Here is a 19569-nt window from a genome sequence, read left to right as displayed (position 1 = left end):
CTATTATAACAACTCATCTACAGGGCTCTAACATTCCCCAGCTTTCCAAAATAGGGTAATCTTTCCATAGACTTCATGTGAACAACTTTTCATATCCAGCACATTTAAAGTATTCCTTCTAATGTTCTTGTGCATGTGAGTGTGTATGTTTTACTACTTTAGCCATAAATGATAATTGCATTTTGCTGCAAACTAATAGGGTCACTGTTCTAAATTTGACCTAGCATTATCAAAGCCCATTAAAGGCCATTTTTATGGAGGGGGGGGAAAAAAAAAATCTAATGGACACAAAGAAGGATTTACATTTAATTCAATGTTTGTATTTGTAAATTTAGGAAAAAAATGCTGATGCATTAAGGTTAAATGCTTTGTTTTGTGTACTTGATGATAAATTGTAAGATTCCAATTGTTTTAAGATTAGTATAGAAGTTCAATACTGGTTTGTCCCGAAAGCAGCCTGGTGGTGTTTTAATATGTTGCTGACTTTGTTACAGATAATGTATACAATCAAAATGTATTAGTTTCACTTGACCAACTCTTAGAATATTAAGAAATCAGTGTATTCAATGGCATTCTGTATTTCTGTTCAGTATTTCAGAGTGGTTTTATTTTAAAACAGTCACTCTGTTGTGTGAATGTAAATGCTATTCCAATGTTAATCTTAACATTCTGAAATCACACACAATATAAAGCAAATGTAGTGCTATATTTACTTCTAATTTCATATTCCTGGTCAAAATTATTCAATTTCTTGGATGTAATTTATTACAAAAGTTTATGTGTACATGTGAATAGACTATTGTGTTTTTCACAATTAAGAAATGTTATGTGAAAATAAATATTTATCCTAACTAATTTTCAATTTTATTTTTACACTGCAAAACCCAGAACAAGTATGCAGTATGGTACAGTATTTTAAATGTCTACCTGATACTTGAATCGTAGAGCCCAGTCCTGCTCCATTTCCAAGTGGAATCTCATTGAATCATGCAATGCTCTCGGTGTTGGCTTGCTGTGTGTAGTTGATGGTGGTGTACTTGGTCTGACTCTAACAGTAAGTAAGTGTGCCATCAAGGATGGCACGTAACTGACCTACTGCAGGAAGAGAGTGGGAATTAAATTCTGATTTACTGGTCACGAGTTGGTTCCCCTTACTCCTGGGAGAGATGATGTGGACCAGGCAGCAGTAGCTGGGTCTTTTTACAGATCAATAGGTAAGGTCATACAATTAAAATTCCTCCATACTACAGTATTTAAAGTGTCTAATAGTTGAACAGCAGCTTAGCCTACTGCCTATTGTGGGAACTTCTGCTATTCTCAGGACCCTAAATTTCTGCTACTGAAAAACTTTTAGGCCTTAAAGCCTAGTACTACTGCCAAAATCCAGTACTTGAAGTTTGACTCCATCTTACTAAATCCCTTTGAGCTTCTTCACCTATTTTTAAACCAAAGACTGGAAGCCTCCCAGCCTCAGAACGATAATAGTCACACCTCAGGCTTCAGCTGCTTCTGTTAGGATTTTACACAAAGTGTATTGTACAACAAACTTAAGTATCCATTTCACATGGAAAAAATACAGAGAAAAAAAGGTAATTGGTAGGCGCCTAGCTAACTCTAGCATGTGGCACTACCGGTTCCTAGTGCTGGCTTTGTACATTAATGAAATGAGCTGGCTTTCTTCTGTGGCCTCAGTTTTAGGTATTTACCTGTGCTTATGCATTTCAAGTAAGTTGTCGGTTCTGTGAGGCAGCTCTATTGTCCTATTGTCTGCATTATTTTTGGAGCTGAGGGAGATCTACCAGAGAGAAAATTGGGACACTATATTGATGTTTATTAGGACACTTACTATAGCAATAAAACATTTTTTTTGTTAAAAGTTACATCATGCTTTATTAGCAGTATATCTTAGAAGTTGCCTTTCAGACAAGAAGTATAAGATAATTAGCACTGTACTTTGTTATGCCTCACAGATAAGACAGTTAAAACAGGACTATGTCTTGAGAGTACAAGAGTTTCCCAGTGAGATGCTCACATCAGTAAGGTAGGTCAGATACAAAGAACTGCATCTTTACCTAATGAAAGACTTACCCAGACCATATAATTTTTCATTTTATTTAAAAGGTTTCTTTTTAATGCTGCTCTGATTACTCTAAGGGAACACTTGCAGTTCTTTAATAAGTATGAGTCTAGTTAATGTAGTTTTTGGATTAGAGAAATACTTTGTTTATATGATAGTGTGAGTGATAACATTTAAAATAAAAAAACAACTATGTGCCCCTTGCATACACAAGCCATCCAGAAATTCACAATGATCATCTTTTTTATAACTTACCTGCATTGCTGTGATCTACCGTTATACTGATTTATGTTTCTTTCTCTGGAGTCAAAAGAATCAGAGATGTGGATACTAAAACCTCTTGGAAACAACGGACAGCCTGTATCCTGTATCCACTGAACTTTAACAGTGGTGCCAGTCTACATTAGAACCACTAATAAATTGAGCCCAAGATTGTATTTGTAATACCCATCTCCAGTTTGTTTCCCAAAAACCCCTTATTTTGTGAGTCAAGGGGTTTTTGGTTTGTTTGTGAAACCAAAATCTTACTTTTCCCCTCAGGCCCGCTTCTCTTTCTCATTTAAGGACAAGCTGCACAAACTGTCTTGACGTTCTCCCTCATCTCTCCCATGCTTTTTGTGTCTGTATGAGTACTTTTACATTACACCTAATGTCACTAATAACCCACAATACATACATAATCACATGCTGGTGCCTAATATCAAGAAGCTAAGCGTTAGACAATCATGTCATGTCACACTCTATTACATGATACCATTAAACAAAAGCAGAAATTTCACTGTAAGACTCTCAAATTAACGGAGTTCATTTCTTGAGCAACATTTTCAATGATACAGACTACACCTCCGTTCATAACTTAATGTCTTTATTATTTTAAAGCAGCACAGTTTGTAGTACAAGTGGGTTGCATCTTTTCTATCTGTGTGAAATGAAGAAAACTATTCTTCTCTTCAGATGGAGAAGCCTACCTGGAGTGCTGAAGATAAAGCAGAAGTTTACTGGTAGGCTGCAAGGAAAAGCAGGTTTGCTAAATAGCCTGTTCACATGAGAGTTACAGTCCAGCCCTTGCTTTAAGTGGCTGCTAGTTTGCATTGTAATGTTTTATGTTTGAGTGCAAGGAATATATCCTCTTCATCAGTAAATAGGAAACTTCTAAAAGAAGATTTTTCTGTCCCATAGAGAAACAACGGTGGGCTGCTAGAGTTCCCAGATAAGATTTTACCAGTGCAGATTCCCACAGTAGCAGCCTTTTTGACTATAAAGTAAGCAAAAATCACAGTACTATGATAGGAAACAAAGAAATTCAGCACCATTGATTTGAATAGGTATCATTCAAAATCTTTGGTGAAAGCTGGTTACGTGCTTTCCCTGTAAGACTTCTGCAATTGTAGTCCAAGAGATTGCAAAGAAAATACTAACTCAGGGAACTGCAGTAAACAAAATGTTTCACTCTACATAGCAACTATTAACTCTGCAGTATTCCTGATGCTGTTCCTGAAATAATAATTGATCAACCATTAGGTAATTTCTGCAAAATCTGTTTTATCAGTATTTTCACAGAAATGACCACAGGGTTCATTTTATTTTTTGTTGGAAACATTATTATTTTTATTCCTCAGCTGATCTCCATGTTGGTTCCTCTGTCACATTTTTATCATTCATTACCGTAATATAGAAACTGGACTGTTTCTCTTTTAGACTGAAATAGCAGAAGGTCCTGATTCAAGCAAGTACCATGCTTTCTAGAAGTCTGCAACGTACCTACATTCTGGTGATGTTAAGACCTGATTAAACACAATCAATAAAAATGCAATAGTTGCTTGGCAACAGAAATCATGATAAAGATTAGCATTTCATCGTGTACACAGGTATCCCAAGAACTGACCCTTATCTCATCTTGATTCATAAAAGTTTATACCAGCTCAGTGTACATTAGCTAGAGTGTTTTCTGGAGAAGTACCATCACTAACAACCAAAATGCTGGTGCTAGGGCAGTGAGAAACACTGCTTTATGAAATAGCTCATATGGGTGTAAATATGCTTGTGTGCTTGACCGGTGATGGCATGGTCTTTGTCGGTATACCACTGTGAGAAAGGAAAATACAGAGAATGTTAGTTCTAGCTACATCTAAATGATACAAATCAAACATGGTAAGACATAATAAACGTGTAGACATTGAAAATTATCCCAGCATGAGGCTAATTCAGCATGGAGGCAAAGACACGATGGTGGTAGGAAGCTGCTATGATACTTTTGTCCCTGCTTTGTGTGTGGGGTACACCATCTATTCATGCTAAAAGTACAAAATGAACACGTGGCTTGTCCACATGCATGATAGATGCAGCTCCTCAGTTTATAGTGGTGTCTGATCTCTGCACCCTGTAAGCTCTGCAAGTTTGGCTGAAGGACAACCATGTACTGGTGCATCTGGCTTCCTTCTATACTTTATCCTTTTCAGCACTGCTTCCCCAAGGGCTGGGAGAAGGTAGGAAAGGAAGAGCTTGCACCTTAGTCTGAGAGTTTCCACGTACAGCATATGAAGGGGCAAGTTACTACCTGACTTACAAGTTCCATAGAGAAACACCAAAAGTGATGGACAGGTTATCTTGGACTTAGCTGAAGTTAACCTTTCCTTATATCCTATCTGTAAGATACTATTGATTGGACTTTGGGTATATGCCAAGATTGGGATTGGCTTGGCTGTTTGTCTGAGAACACAAAAAAATTAACAAAATGAAAGATTAGGTAAACGGGGTCAAATATGAGAAGGAGTTGCTTTACATTTTTTCTTGTGCAGAAGGTACATGGGTGCGTTACGTTAAAATTTCAGCTACTGAACATGAAATGCAAGTATGTGAACTTTCATTTAAGATGGCAATTGATTTATATCTAACGACAGGGAGCTATTGCTATTATTCTCATAATACAAACCCATTTGTATGGTGCTAAACAAAACAGAAGCATACCATTGCCTGAAAATCCACTTCAGCATCAACAAGAGCTTTGGAAATCTGCGCTGCTTGCTGAAAGTGAACGTTATCTGAAAAGTGGAAGAAAAAGAGGAAAAAGGTAAACAAAAAATTGCTTCTGTACTACTCTGGGGGAAAAGCAAAACAACGAACACAGAAGACTCCCCAGCACTGCTGACTGAAACACAAATTAGTTGCAGAAAGCAGTATTATTTTATTGACGTAAATGTAACAGCCTTGCCCCTTCATGCTTTTGTTTTGTCAGTAGTAGAATTGCGAACCTGTCTGTAATACTAAAATGTCTAATTAACTGCAACTTACCATCTGCTGTTCCATGAATAAGGAGATACTCAACTTCCTTGAATTTTTCAGCTCTGGCCATTACTGTTGAACTCTGAAATTAAAGAAAAGGAAAAAAAAAAAGAAAGAAAAAAGGTGCTATTCATTAGAAGATGATTTGCTACCAACTGACTTTGATTCCTGTTGACACAGCCTGGGGTCCTTCAGATAAAAACAACCACCCCTGCTCCCCCCCCCAAGTAGCATGTTCACATATCCCACAACACTGTGCTCGCACTCAAACCATTCTGCACCGGTCTGCAATTATTACCAAGGGTTATGTCTGCAAAGTTAACAGGCAATTCCAGAGGGGAAGAGTTTTGCGAGCGAGATAGGTACACATTTAATGCATTGCTAACATGTTGTTAGCCTGCAGCACACCACTTGCCATAGGTTTCCTGTGCGACTGCAGACAAGTTAAAAAAATGTTGCCATGGCAACAGTGCACCCTATGGTAGCAAGGAGGAGATATTGCAAAGACTACATGCGTTATCTTCCCCACCAAAATGTACACTACAGTTTACCTGTAGGTAAGTCAACAGAGCTAGTATTTCATCGGTCTTGAGTAAAATGCCTGACGAAGTTTAAAACAATGCTCTCCCCCAAATATGATACAGAAATGCCTGAAGGAGAAAACCACCAGACCAAATCTATAAATAGAAGTCAAGCTACATTTTGGGAATTGAAACACAATACGGTGATGAAAAAAATAATCAGCAACTAAGATTAATCAAGAAACTTAAAACACAGTAATAACATATTCCCTAGAACATACTAACCACCTGACTTGCAACTGTGACTAGGTACTAAGGAACGAAGAAAGTAAGGATTGCAGGTAAGATCTTTAATTTGGGCAAGGAAAGGGAATAGGATAGTGGTCTGCCATGAGAATGGGAAAAAGAAAACGGACAAAAGACATTTTAGACTCGATAACCAGCATAATGGGGCAAAAATATGTTGAATGACATTTCCTTCTACTAGCAACATTATAGGGGTTCTCTGCTGAAAATGACTGAATCCCTGTGGAAATTTTCTTTATATTACAGCAACATAAAAGCTACTGTGGCAAGGAAAAAAATAGTAAAAATTAGGAACAAAAGAATGCAGTGTTTTGTACCAAAGCTGTGTCCTTGCACAGAGATTTCCATTTAGTACCCCCAAAAACTCAAATACATTATATTACCAAGACACAGAAGTGTTCTAATTTCCTTTTGTCTCTTGTACACTCATGAATCTTTAAAGCAAGCACAAATATTAAATTCCTTTTGTTATGGCAGAACAGCGTACCACAACCCTCTCATAAATGAAATGAGTTCTTTGTAGTTATTCAACCAAATTTAAAAAACAAGTTCAGCAGAGAGAAAAAAAAACACCCTCCAATCCGTAACATTGCAGTTGCCCTCTTTTGATAGTGAAAGGCTGCAGAGCACCAGAAATCCCATCTAATATATGGAAATGCATGCACACTGGAAGCACGACACTATCCGCTCAAATGAGCTGGTATCGTGGAGTAAGAAAAGAAAGATAGTTACAAGAGTGCCAAAATCTGGAGAGAGGACTCTGATTCGGTGAGGAGCACCGGTACAGCAGCCGACCAAAAGAATGATTCAGAAAGTAACTACCCAGTGATATAAAGAAATAAAAGAAAAATAGAAAAAGAACCAAGCAAGATCCTTTGAGTGAATCATTTTCCACATGTGCAGAGGGGGACTTGATAGATGGCCTTTATAAGCTTTCTTCCAGCAAATCAGTGCTGGTTTAAGGGACAGCAAACCTTCTGCGAGTGGAAACCTGACTTGAGCTACACTTCTGAGAACTCGACTTTCCAAAAGCAGTTTTAGAAAAAGGATGTCACTATTTTTCCCCTCCAAGCATTACACAAAATAAAGCTATTGGTAAAATACTTCAGAAAGAAGGAACACACAAAAGAGAGACTTTTTCAGGGTTTTTTTGTCACTTGCAAGTTGTGTCTCACTTGCTGTACCCATACTCGACATGAGTCCCTTCCCTAAAACGTGCTTTAAGGACACAGTACTTTGCCAAAAAAGAAGGTTGCAAGATAGGGAGCAATCTGAAGTTAGGCATAGTTACAGCAGAAAGCAAAGCTACATCAGCGGAACAAACCTCAAGTGGACAGCAAATAAACACAATTTACCCCTTCCGTTTCACAGTTACAGTGCCGGGAGAAAGGTTCTGAAAGGGTCATGTGTACAAGTACTGAGAATTAGGCCCTGCTGAGTGTAACTGGCTTTCCTGAAGATCACACAGCAGTCAACATTTTATCAGCACTCCACAAACAAGTTAAGGTTTGGCTGAAACTGAAGGTCTCTCTCCCTTTAGCATATTCTCAGATAATAGAACAAATGTCAAATCAGTACAAGATGGCATATTTACAAAATTGTACCCTGTTTTGCATAACCTAATGATGCAGCAGTTCTTAAGGACTGAACATTTCAAATCTGCTAGAAAAAGATTGCCAAATCTATGACTGTTTCAAACACTTGCCAAAAGCATATCAAATTCAGAGTGAACTGCAAAATAATCTTCTCACAAGTTGAACAGTCTCTTCGGTATGCTTTACATGGCTACTGCATCTGACCTCGAGAGCTCTGCCCCGATTTAGTCCCAAGTCTTTTACATCAGGGACATTTCTTCTGGGGTGGACAGCTTCTCTGCCATTCAGCCTAGGATCCCTACACAATTATATTGGGAGCTCCACCCATGCTTGCTCCTTTCTTCTACAAAGCTCTAATTTTTAGTAGTTCACAACTACCTTAAAAAGGCACTGATCACACCTAATTAGCCCACTTAGAGGGGCGCGAGTCATCCCTGAGACTTGACTCTGTCTGACAAAGAGTATTTAACATCTCAGATTCTCTTCCTTCAATAAATGTGAAACCTCATGTCACAGTAATACGAAGGTAGGGTGTACCCCTCTTGCCACTAGTTTCTTGCGACTATATATTCACGGTCGTTAATAATACTCTGTGCATTAGGCAGGTGCCTAGCAGCACACATCTTCTGTAAGCAGGTGTGCACACAGTCCCATTTCTTTTAAATTAGGGCACACAGCACACAGTATGGAACCTTTCACTTTTCAAGCCAGCTTTATAGCGGATGCAGTAGGATAGAGAATATATGATGCAGCATGCAAACCTGACAGTACGAAGTTAACAGTTCAAAAATGCTTTAACAGCTTCAGCTATGAGAGCTTTCAGTACATGTTTTGCATTTACTTGCTAAAAAACATTCAGTTCAGAAAACGGCTCTCATCAGTGAGAAGGGGCCAGGAGGCTGGCTATTGGGACTGGGACATTGAACAAAGGGGCCGTGAGCCAGAAACATGCTGGGCTCAAGTCAGCAAGGGTCTTCAGCAACAACAAAATCCCACAACCCTTCCGTTGATGCTACATGAAAAGCAACAAACTCACTTGGTGAGCTACCCCACCCCTCCAGGTTTAGATGGGAAAGTAAATTCCAAGTAATACATTATTTGGGGCTTTTAACAACAAATGAGGACTTAAGTTGCATTTTCCTATCTCTAGAAGCAGCAGTGAAGTGTGACAATCTGATCTGTGCAATTACCCCTCCTCCATCTAGCCACCATTCTCCCCAATTAGTCCTCCGAGTAACACATTTGAAACCTTTAGCTCTTTGGTACTGGCAGTTTCAACGTGGCCATTGCCAGCAATGGATACTATGCCAAGAAAATCCGACTCCTGGCTTGAAAGGATTAAACAGTCCTCTGTTGCCATCTGTGCCGTGAAGCTGGTGAATGACTTTGTGCACCCAGAGCGTTAACGTTCGTTCTGCACGACGACAGTAACTTCTATTTACACTGCTACCTCGCAGACCTCCTACTGTTCCCACTGCCTTAAAGAAACACATTTGGAAAAAGGCAGGCAGGCGGCTGCAGGCCTCTGGTCAGGCCCCAGTGGGCCCGAGCAGCTCGCTGGTTGGAAGGGGCAGACGCGGTACCAAGTCTTCCCCCAGCCACTACCACTGTCCTCAGTTTTGACCAGAACGTCTCATATAGCAGTTGACAAAACTAGATTACTGTAGTGACATGTCAAAACAAACGTTTCAGTCCATATATGTATGTATTTATATGTTTTACCATACTTTTGAATCAATGCAACAACCCCCACCCTTTTTTCCCCCATGACACTTATTTTTTTAATGCATCAAGACACAATCAGTGCTGAACTGTCTTCTAGCCTGTTTACCAACCCAAACACAGAGAATGCCCCATCTCTTTTCCTCTAACACCCATGTTTGGTTCCAGCATCACCGTGGCTGAACGCCTCTGTGAAACATCCCAATAACCAGGGCACAAAGTACCCCGCAGATCCCTCACAGTTCTCCAATAGCCACTGTATTTCCACCTAGATGTGAAATTTAACAAAACCTTACAGAAGGCTTGGGCTGCTCTGCCCTACGCCCAGCTACCTGTGACTTCAAAAAGCACTTGAGGCAACAAAAAGCAGCTGGCACACAGAAGAGCAAGTCAAACAATTCATCATGCCATAACGAGGGCAAACAATCTACAGGTATTTTGCTCCCATTAGAACACCTGGAAATCCCCTCACTTCTGGGCAAACATCAGTCATTTTAGACCAAACCTTGGACACCCTGTGTTCATGGAGATGGGGCCAAAATTCCAGCCCCGACACTGCTGGCTCTCAGTTGGTCTGCAATTTGTTTGATGTGATCACAGTACAGACGGACTTGCCTACCTGTCAAAGTTTCCTAATATTTAGGAGATTTTGCTTTCCCTGAAAAAAGCTTGCAGATTCCTAAGGCAAGAAAGTTCACACAATACCCATTTTTTTAAAATTACATTTCAGAAAGAACTGGAGTACATTTGTTTTGGTGGAATTGTTGTTTAAGATAAAGCATAGTTTGCCCACGAGCATATTAAATTTTAAAACAAATTTGTTTCTTGGTGATTAAAATAAAACAGTTTTTACAGCTTGTTTTACAGTCTGCAAAGTAGCCAAATGGAACTGAATGTAAAAAACCCAAAAAAACCCAACACACCAAACAAACAACAGAAAACCCACACCATACAGCAAGGAGTAACTGCCTCATGCAAATCCAAACGCATGAGACTACAGCCCTCTAAAAGCACAATGCAACAGTTATAGCTGGAAAGAAGAAACAAACTTACTTCTTCCCACGGGGAAGGAACTAGACTGTGTAAATAAAAATAGAGTGGTTTAGAAAAGAAACAACACACTTCAAAAAATGAAATAAAGTGATTTCTTTCTTACATTATAGTTGTTCAGATTATCACTTGCTATAGGAAGGCCCATGTATCGCTCCGTGTATATTGAATCTGTAATTAAAAAAACAAAACCAGAATATGCTACTTAATTTTCAGTCTGTCTGTCTACCAGAAATTTTACCCACTGATACAAACAATAAGAATGCATACTGGAAATTGAAAAAAAGAAAAAAAAAAAAGAAAGATAAAAACAGGTTTTCCACAATGAGGCGTGTAGGTAACCATCATTATGCAGAAAACTGCCTCATGCAAATCCATACGCATGAGACTCCAGCCCTCTAAAAGCACAATGCAACAGTTATAGCTGGAAAGAAGAAACAAACTTACTTCTCCCACGGGGAAGGAACTAGACTGTGTAAATAAAAATAGAGTGGTTTAGAAAGAAACAACACCACTTCAAAAAATGAAATAAAGTGATTTCTTTCTTACATTATAGTTGTTCAGATTATCACTTGCTATAGGAAGGCCCATGTATCGCTCCGTGTATATTGAATCTGTAATTAAAAAAACAAAACCAGAATATGCTACTTAATTTTCAGTCTGTCTGTCTACCAGAAATTTTACCCACTGATACAAACAATAAGAATGCATACTGGAAATTAAAAAAAAGAAAAAAAAAAAAGAAAGATAAAAACAGGTTTTCCACAATGAGGCGTGTAGGTAACCATCATTATGCAGAATATTTAATCTTCTTGTTGCCATGGTCACCTGAATGCTGAATATTAATAAAGTACTTTGTGTCAATGTTACCTTATTGTTATTCTTTCAGTAATCCTAAGAAAATTACTGAAAATCTTGCAGTAAATGACTAGCATTTGAAAAAATCTTAGATATTTTATCTAAATGTTTACTACTAAAAATCTATAAAAGGAAAATGTAGCAGATTAGGACTCAGCTTGGCTCTATATTCTATATAGTCAAAATTAAGTATCTCTGATTTTCCACAGATTTTTCAGCATGATATCATACTACTTTTTTTGCAGATTTGCTTCTTTATTTTAAGCCATACAAATCAACGCTCTGTTGCCATATTCTAATGTCCGTTTGACTTCTCATCAGCGTTGCCGCACTGGGTTTTTTTGATGTTGAATATGCATGCCTCCATAACCCCTTCCTTTATCTAAAAAACTAAAAGTGGAATTTTAGAGATCCTGATCTTCATTAAAAAAAAATTTCCTGCCATAGTGTAATATTCATGTCCAAAACATTATGAAAACATCCCTACGTCCTCAACGGACTACTGCTAACACTTGGCAGTATGATTTGATCTGTTGAATTAGCCAGAGCACATAATACACTATTATACAGCCTCTGTGCTAGTTGCAGAATGATAAATTATGCCTTACTTAGCAGAGGTTCGCCAGGAAAGGCTTTCCCTTGAATGTTTTTGGACAAATCGAAACCAGGAAAATGTCAAAATGTGGTCACATGGTACCAGCACATATTGTATTTTTAACTCTCTATATTTTTTTTAATCTGGAAGGAGGTCCCCTATAACTGTATTTATAGCCTCATGCAACTACTACCTGATACACTGTAAGCTTGAAGCACGTACAGACTTGTCCACTTGTTCAGGTTTTCCTCACATCAAGCTATTCTTAAGATTAATTAGATTTATAAAATCCAAATTTTACACTCTAAAAGGAAAAAAAAAAAGAAGGCAATTCAAATCCTATTCTGCTACTTCAAGAGAATAAATTACAATGCAAGTTCAATGCTAAGCCTCACAGTTCGTTCTTATAAGTGAAGTAGCATTTTGAAGAAGCAAAGTCTAATAGCGATGGATTTCTGACACACAATGCTGGTCTCAGAACATGTGGCAGCTTTGGAAAGCAAACACAGACACATTACAGCAATACTATAAATATTACAATAATTTAGCCTTCATTAAAGGTTAAAGAGATTACCTGGAATTGTGGATCTGACATTTTAAAATGGGAAATACGATTTAGGGAATTGGTTTAATTCCGAAATGCAGTACCCATGAGTTCATAAAAACAGACCAAGTGGCATTTACATGGCATCTAGTAGATAATCAAAGTTCTGCGCTATGAATCAACACTTTGCAGCATGTGCACTGCAAGACATATGGGAATCCTTATAACGAGGAAGCCATCACATACCATAATATTGCCAACGTGACACGGGGGCAACCGCTATTCCACACTTGAACACGCCGCTTCCAGAGCCAAGCACCATGGAGGTCACATATCCCCCATAAGACTGAGAAGAAAACATTGCTGTTATTTTAGTCGGGAAGAAAAGGATGGGGCCCATCTGCTAAGCAGTTCATCAGACTTTTATAGGCTCAGCGTTTTTCATATTAATGAACTCCATTCTGAATTTGGGTCAGATCTCACCCAGCCTGCTCAGTGGGGGAAACAGGCATCAAACAGCGCATGGCAGCTGTGGCGCTGATGAATGAGAACTTGCTGGGGAAAAAGGGCGCAAACGCCGCTGAACTGTGACTCAGCTACGGATGACAGTGTTTGGTAGCACCGTAGGCAGCAGCGAAAGACAGGAAACAAGACACTGCTGAACCACTGTGTCCCTCGCCGTGCTGGGGGAGTGGGTGGAAGCAGAGCTGGGGCCCACAACGTGCCTGATGAGTAGCTGCACCAGGGCATACGAAAATTTACAACTCCCTCAGAGCAGGCCTACGGCAGCTCACTTGCTAACTCTCCGCCAAAGCGTCAAGAGCAAGACTGTGACTGGGGAGCGAAGGATCTTCTGCTGAGTCTGTGGGAGGAACTGTGCAGCAACACACTCCTCGCTATGCACAGAAAATTCACTTGCAGTCTAGCCTGATACACAGATGAGTAAATATCTGACATGCTCCAGCATCCAGGCAGCAAGATACCTAAACAATGTCACCGACCGCCCAAATGACTGCCCTCACTATAGTTTGAAGGGGTTATTTACGAAAATGTGCCCACCCACATTCAAAAAGAAGAGCCATTTTTGGATCTCGTTCCTGTTTTGAAACCAGATTACAGGCAAATGGAACTGTATCTTAGTTCAAAGCCCTTAAATGTTTGCTCCAACATCAATACTTAGGTCATCCCAATGAGATCAGCAAAGTAATGCATGTATTTAGTAATTAAACCCACGTGTAAGTATTTGCCTAACCTGGCCACAGTAAAGATATTACTGCTGAACCTATGGCAAACAAAATTAATGTACATAGTGACAAGCTGACAATGAAACACTGGCAATCTGAAAACTCAAGAGAGAAAGAAAATCTGTTTGCCCGCAGGTTCAGTATCCAGGACGCATAACCCCAACCTAGCTCCGAAGAGGACTGCTCGTCAGCTATTCATCCCGAGGCTCATAAGGAGTAAGATGGGAATGCATTAAGTCCTCCATTTCTGTAGAAAGAATTTCCCTCCCACTAAAGTTAATACTTCTACGCTTGACTTCATACAACACAGAGATGTTTATCCCCACAAGAAAAGCTACTAAAGGCACCATCATCATCACCTTGCCATCAAGCAATTTATTCACTGGTGCCTGTCACCAGCAGTGACCAAATTTCACCTAGCAATTTAGTTCAAGATCCTGCATGCAATCCTGCATATACTTAAACATAGTATGCTTAAATGGAGCATGCAAGAATACTCCCCGTGACACCAGAAAAAACAGTAAAACAGCAGCCTGGGACAGAGAAATGTTCAGAGTTTGAATCAAACGGATATCACCAACACTACATACGCACTTAGCCTTGCAGCTGAGGGGGTATGTATATGCTATTAAACACTCCTCCCCTCTACTGTGACAGGTCTTAAAGACACAACAAAGTCAGAGAAATCTGGCCTCTGGTTGGAAGTACTGCTGAAATAAAATATAGCCAAGCACAACAGTATAGCAGATTTAAGTATTTTCAGGCTGCTAGTGAAAACACAACCACCATGCCATGCAGCTGGTTCACATGTAGTTTTACATCTTTTTTATTTTTAAATTAGAGTCATCCAACTAATATAAAGAGACACTAGTGAATATATACTTGGATTTTTTTTTTAAATATTGGTTCATCTTGTACACAGGAACTTGGCAGTATCCCTTTAAATTGTTTTTAATCCCTCTAGTAGTCCTAATTTCTGTTTCAAAGGCTCCTGAACGCTTGCAAAGGAACAATGTATACAGGCACTAGCAAGATGTACTTCATCAGTTCAGTTATCGGACTGTGCCATGACCCCAAAGGTGCCACACACTAAGTACTCCAGCATCTCACACACATGGCAGCACAACAAACAGTCGTTACAATTAAATAATAAGCCAGCCAAACTTATTTGAGTACTTACCCAACCCCAAATAGCTATTCTGTCCTTATCAACAAAGCTCATTTCAGAAAATTTTCTAAAAGCAAACAGAATAATTAAATGCTTAATGGATTGCAGGTATCTGCCATTATACAGACCTGCCTATTTTCCATCATGTCTGCTTCTTTCTATTGGACAAATAAGCATTTCCCGCTTCATCGCAGTGACTGCATGTGAAAACATACAATACTTCAGGCACGTGTGTCTTTAAGAAATTCAGAAAAACATCTGCGCGTGTGAAAAACCAAAACCTGGCCGGCCTGTGAAAGCCCTCAAACCACACTCACTGACATTTTGTATTGCACTGTGTTAGGCTAGATTTCCCCACCTGCCTCGCCTTTTTTTTTTTTGTTTCCTTTTTCCTTTTTTTTTTTTTTTAAAGGAGTAACATTCAAATTGCAGCAGTAAGGGACAGGCTGACACCTGTAAATCCAGTTGGGGTTTAAAAAAAAAGATTCTGAAATGCTATTTGTTTAAACTCCTTAACATTTTAAAATCCCAAAACGCAAACCCCGTAAGATCACTTCTTTGTGATTCTGAGAGATTCATACTGACATCGTTTGGTTTAGTGACATAAACCAAGTGACAAAGATGGACTATGATGTAAAGGCTGAGTAGTTCATACAAATAACTGTCACAACAGAAACTTGCAAAAAGCTTGGAGTAAAACTTCCAGCTCCAAGTTCCTTGGTAGCATGCTCTTCTGCTAATATGACAGCTATCATCTCTATAAAACCAGGGATATGGTAAATTTGTTATTACAGCATTAACTCTTCTCTCTTTTTAAGCATAAAATGATGGTTGGCCCATAAATGACACACTTCAGCACACAAAATTAATGTAGAATTTAGTTACGTTTTTGCCAGTAATTTCAAGATGACCATTCAAAACCTTCACCTTTTTTCCCCCAACACAATAAGCACAGAAAAGAAGGAGCAGGTGTTGACCATTTCACTGTAGCTCACCTGGCTGCTGTTATCTGATCTTCCACTTCATATGTGCCCAGCCTTCGGTTTATTGCATGCATAATTCCATCCCCTTGGTATCCACTTCCTCTGCCATCGAAGCTGGCCACAATGATCTGCTCGGTGCTTGCAAGGTAAGTAGCCCAGCTGATCTGGAAGGTATAATCTACCTTCTGACTACAGGGTCCTGCATACCTGGGTGAAAAGTGCCACAGAATTCAGGCATTTACTCTCCACGTATTCTCGCGTCAAGCATTTGAAATACAATTATTGCTGACAATTTTCAGCCACTAGAGAAGGGTAAACTTTTAAATTAAACTGAGCAAACAAGAAAAGCATCACTGACTGGCTCCAAACTACTGCTTTTTTTTAAATGTCAACTGTTAATCAAGAAAGCAGACTGGATTTTCTTTCTTTTATTGCTTTCTGCTCCAGTAAGAAAGTTTCATTATTTTGACTTTAAGCGGCTTATCAGAAATGCAGACCAAATTCTTTTTTGTGTTGGCATATCTAGTCACCTAAGTTTCAAAGCGATGCTCTTTAACTATTTCTGTTTCATTTACCCATGATTTATTTGGTTAAAGTCTGAAATCAACAAATAGCCTTCATTTGGGAAAATGAAAAAGATCTTTTTCTGCATTTTTAGTGTCTCGTCAGTGTTCCCTACAGTTTAAACTATTTCTTATGCAGGCTGAGAAAAAGGAAGCAAAACTGTGTAACTTTTTATTTTAAAATATTCGGAAGCACTTGAGCACTACGAAATCACACTCTAAGTGCCTGGATGGTAAAATTCTGTTTGCAGCGCACTTCTCTAGCCACTGTTCATCAGAGTAAGAAATAGAACAGTGGCTCTTATGGCTCTATAACCCATTTTTCCCAGCTTTAAAAGCAAAGAAAAAACTACTAGGAATTCTCTATATCAAGCTTTGGATCCTGACACTGCTGAAGGAATTTCTGATGTCATGACCACCATGAAGCAGAGGTGATCCTGACAAAGGCCCAGGTAAGTCAATAAAAATAGAATCAAAACCAAAAATAAGTCTTAACAAGCAAAGAGCACTGACTGCTCATTAAAACGTTCAATAGGTATATCAAAAAGTATTACAGTGCTACCAAATTACATTATATAAAGATGTATCTAACAATTAACAGCTAGTTTCCTTGTGGAGTCAGCTTTTTGTAAAAAAAGAGGAAAAGGTTAACATTTCTATTTTAATGAATAGCTAAATTTCAGTAATTTCCAGTTAGAAGAAAACATCCCAGCATGAACAGAAGTGCTTGAGGAAGAACGGACCAAACAGCATGTGCTCGTGGTCTTGAATTTATAAAAAACCAGCAAATGCAATCCTGACCATGGGATGCAGTTTGCCAACACCGGTTGACAGTCAGATATCACAGAGGAAATGCAGTGTCACACTCACGACTTCAGCTTTAGGATACAGGGCTCATTCAAGGTTTCATCCTGGAATGTGATTCCTAATGAACTCTAAGAGCAGAGAAGGAGGTAAGCTAACGCTAACATCCTGGCTTTTAAATCAGATACAGAATGTATCTGCCTCACTGCCACCAGCAAAATATGTGCTTGTGAAGCATTACATCATCCTATAGTACAGGAATCTATCACGAATTGGGATATACTTCATGTTTTTATTCCCTCTTAAAACTACTTGAAGTAGTAATTAGAAAACATGCCAGTTTTGTGTTTCCCAATCTTACTAAGAGCATTTGAAGTAGATGAAAGTGATTATTAACACAACAGTGCAATGTAACTTGAAGACTTACACATCAAGGAGCAGAGGGTACTTCTTTGATGAATCGAAATGGGGAGGCAGTATCATTTGATACCACAGGTCTAAAAGTGAAAAGAGTTTGACTTAGGTCAGTTCTCCAGTGAAATAATTTGACATGCACTGCAATTCATACAAGAGCACACTTGAGTCACCCCCTAAAAATTAAAAAGTAGTTTTGTCTGAACTGTCCTAATACAGACAGGTAAAAGTTCCTAGCTAATCTAATAATTTTTTTAAAAAATGTTTTACAGCTACGTTAGCAGAAAGTATGGAACTGGAATGTCTACAATAATAATAATAATAAAATTTGGGGACTCAACATGCTGTCTCGTAACATTATTCTACATTATAAGCTTACACGTAAAAACTTGGTAAGTCTCTACAGTGGTAAATCTGACACTAGCTCAAAAACGTTTCTCTACCCACATTTCTCTCCCCGCACTAAAAAGAGATGTTAAATATTTTGAACCTGTCAGATAGGCTTTACGTGACAGTTTGTAAAGCATCCCAGAAACATATCCAAATACCTATTATTTCTCAAACAACTTGATTCCGGTTCCATCCATGTTAATCTTTCCACCCAAGTTAACTGAACATTTTAAATGCACACCAGGTAAGTTTTGCAAACCAATTGGCTCGATTATTCACTCATGAATTTTACAAGAACTGATGCTGCAAAGGAAGCATGAAGCAATGCTCATGGACTGCACTGCAGTAATAGCCAGAGCGCAAGTCTTACAGAAATTTGTCCAGGTATGAATATGCAAGACATCAAAACATTGAAAAATTAACAATCTAAATCGAACACATGAAAATACTAATTTTAATTTTTTGCATAATCTGTGTACTTTATAGTCACGGGAGCGGATTTCTTCTTTGATAACATACATGGATTTGTGAGCAGACTTGGAACTTGAAGTAGGACTACATAAATAGATTTATTTCTCCTATTTGTGACATTAAAAATAGACTCCCCTTACCCAAAAACTTTTACCCTGAAGAGATGAAGTAGTAAGAACAAAGAGGAATAAAAAGATGAATATACAACTGATAGCACGAAGAACATCTTTAAACTTCCGTCTTGCCTGGAAGATTTCATCTTTAGCCCTAGTAAAAATGTGACAGAAATAAAAGACAGAAAACACAAAGATAAAGAGAGTTATTATATAAATAAGGTAACAGTGGAAGGAGGGAGGTATCAAAAAGAACAGTTGACAATGACTGACAGAACTCAATACAGTTTGTAAAATATAATTCCATTAAGAATATTCATTCATATTATCAAGAGGAAGTTTGTCATGAAGAGAAAAGCTAATAGCAAAGGCTGCAGCAAGAAAAGTTTAGGCAGGTACCAGGCCTCCCACTGCCGGTCTATCTGATGTTCCTCAGCCTAGGAGCACACCAAGAAGGCTTCTGTACCCAGACGCGCAAATTCAGAGGAGCACCACTAGCAACGTGTTAGCAGTTCATTTTCTAGCATTTCGTTCTAGTCTGTGTTCAGAGGTTTATGTAGTCTTGAAGTGTGAACATGCGTTTAAGAATGTGATTATTCAATCCAAATATTCCCCTACACAAAGTCAAAGGCGATCTTGTTGAAACGTAGCCTAAATGATTTTGCAAGCTTTTCCAATTACATTCTGTGTCTGTTTTTTGATAATAACTGAACTTCTCCACTGTCCCAACCTGCTAACACAAACCAAAGGGACTTGTACCTGTAAATTAAGACCTACTTGAATTTATAATTTAGTTTAAATTATGCAACAATGCTTACAAGCTTTGTGCCCCACACCACATTCCTCTTATTTATTTATTTAATATCGTG

At 38.6% G+C, this 19569-nt stretch overlaps 1 protein-coding gene across 1 annotated transcript in view; it reads right to left on the bottom strand.

Moving 5' to 3' along the window:
• Positions 1-2986: 2986 nt before the first annotated feature.
• Positions 2987-19569, bottom strand: part of DPP4 (dipeptidyl peptidase 4) — a gene marked incomplete at its 5' end in the record, with an annotated part of 43931 nt that continues 27348 nt past the window's right edge. Inside the window, 8 exons of the mRNA XM_019470902.1 lie at positions 2987-4162; positions 5045-5118; positions 5369-5441; positions 11103-11167; positions 12797-12896; positions 14975-15029; positions 15958-16152; positions 17740-17809. Coding sequence (XP_019326447.1) covers positions 4064-4162; positions 5045-5118; positions 5369-5441; positions 11103-11167; positions 12797-12896; positions 14975-15029; positions 15958-16152; positions 17740-17809 — 731 coding nt within the window. The remainder of the gene's footprint in view (positions 4163-5044; positions 5119-5368; positions 5442-11102; positions 11168-12796; positions 12897-14974; positions 15030-15957; positions 16153-17739; positions 17810-19569) is intronic.

The sequence above is a fragment of the Aptenodytes forsteri genome, unplaced genomic scaffold (genome assembly GCF_000699145.1).
Source record: "Aptenodytes forsteri isolate BGI_AS27 unplaced genomic scaffold, ASM69914v1 Scaffold255, whole genome shotgun sequence".
Taxonomy (NCBI): Eukaryota; Metazoa; Chordata; class Aves; order Sphenisciformes; family Spheniscidae; genus Aptenodytes; species Aptenodytes forsteri.
The sequence above is the reverse complement of the archived record's forward strand: the minus strand, read 5'-3'. Positions and strand labels throughout refer to the sequence as shown.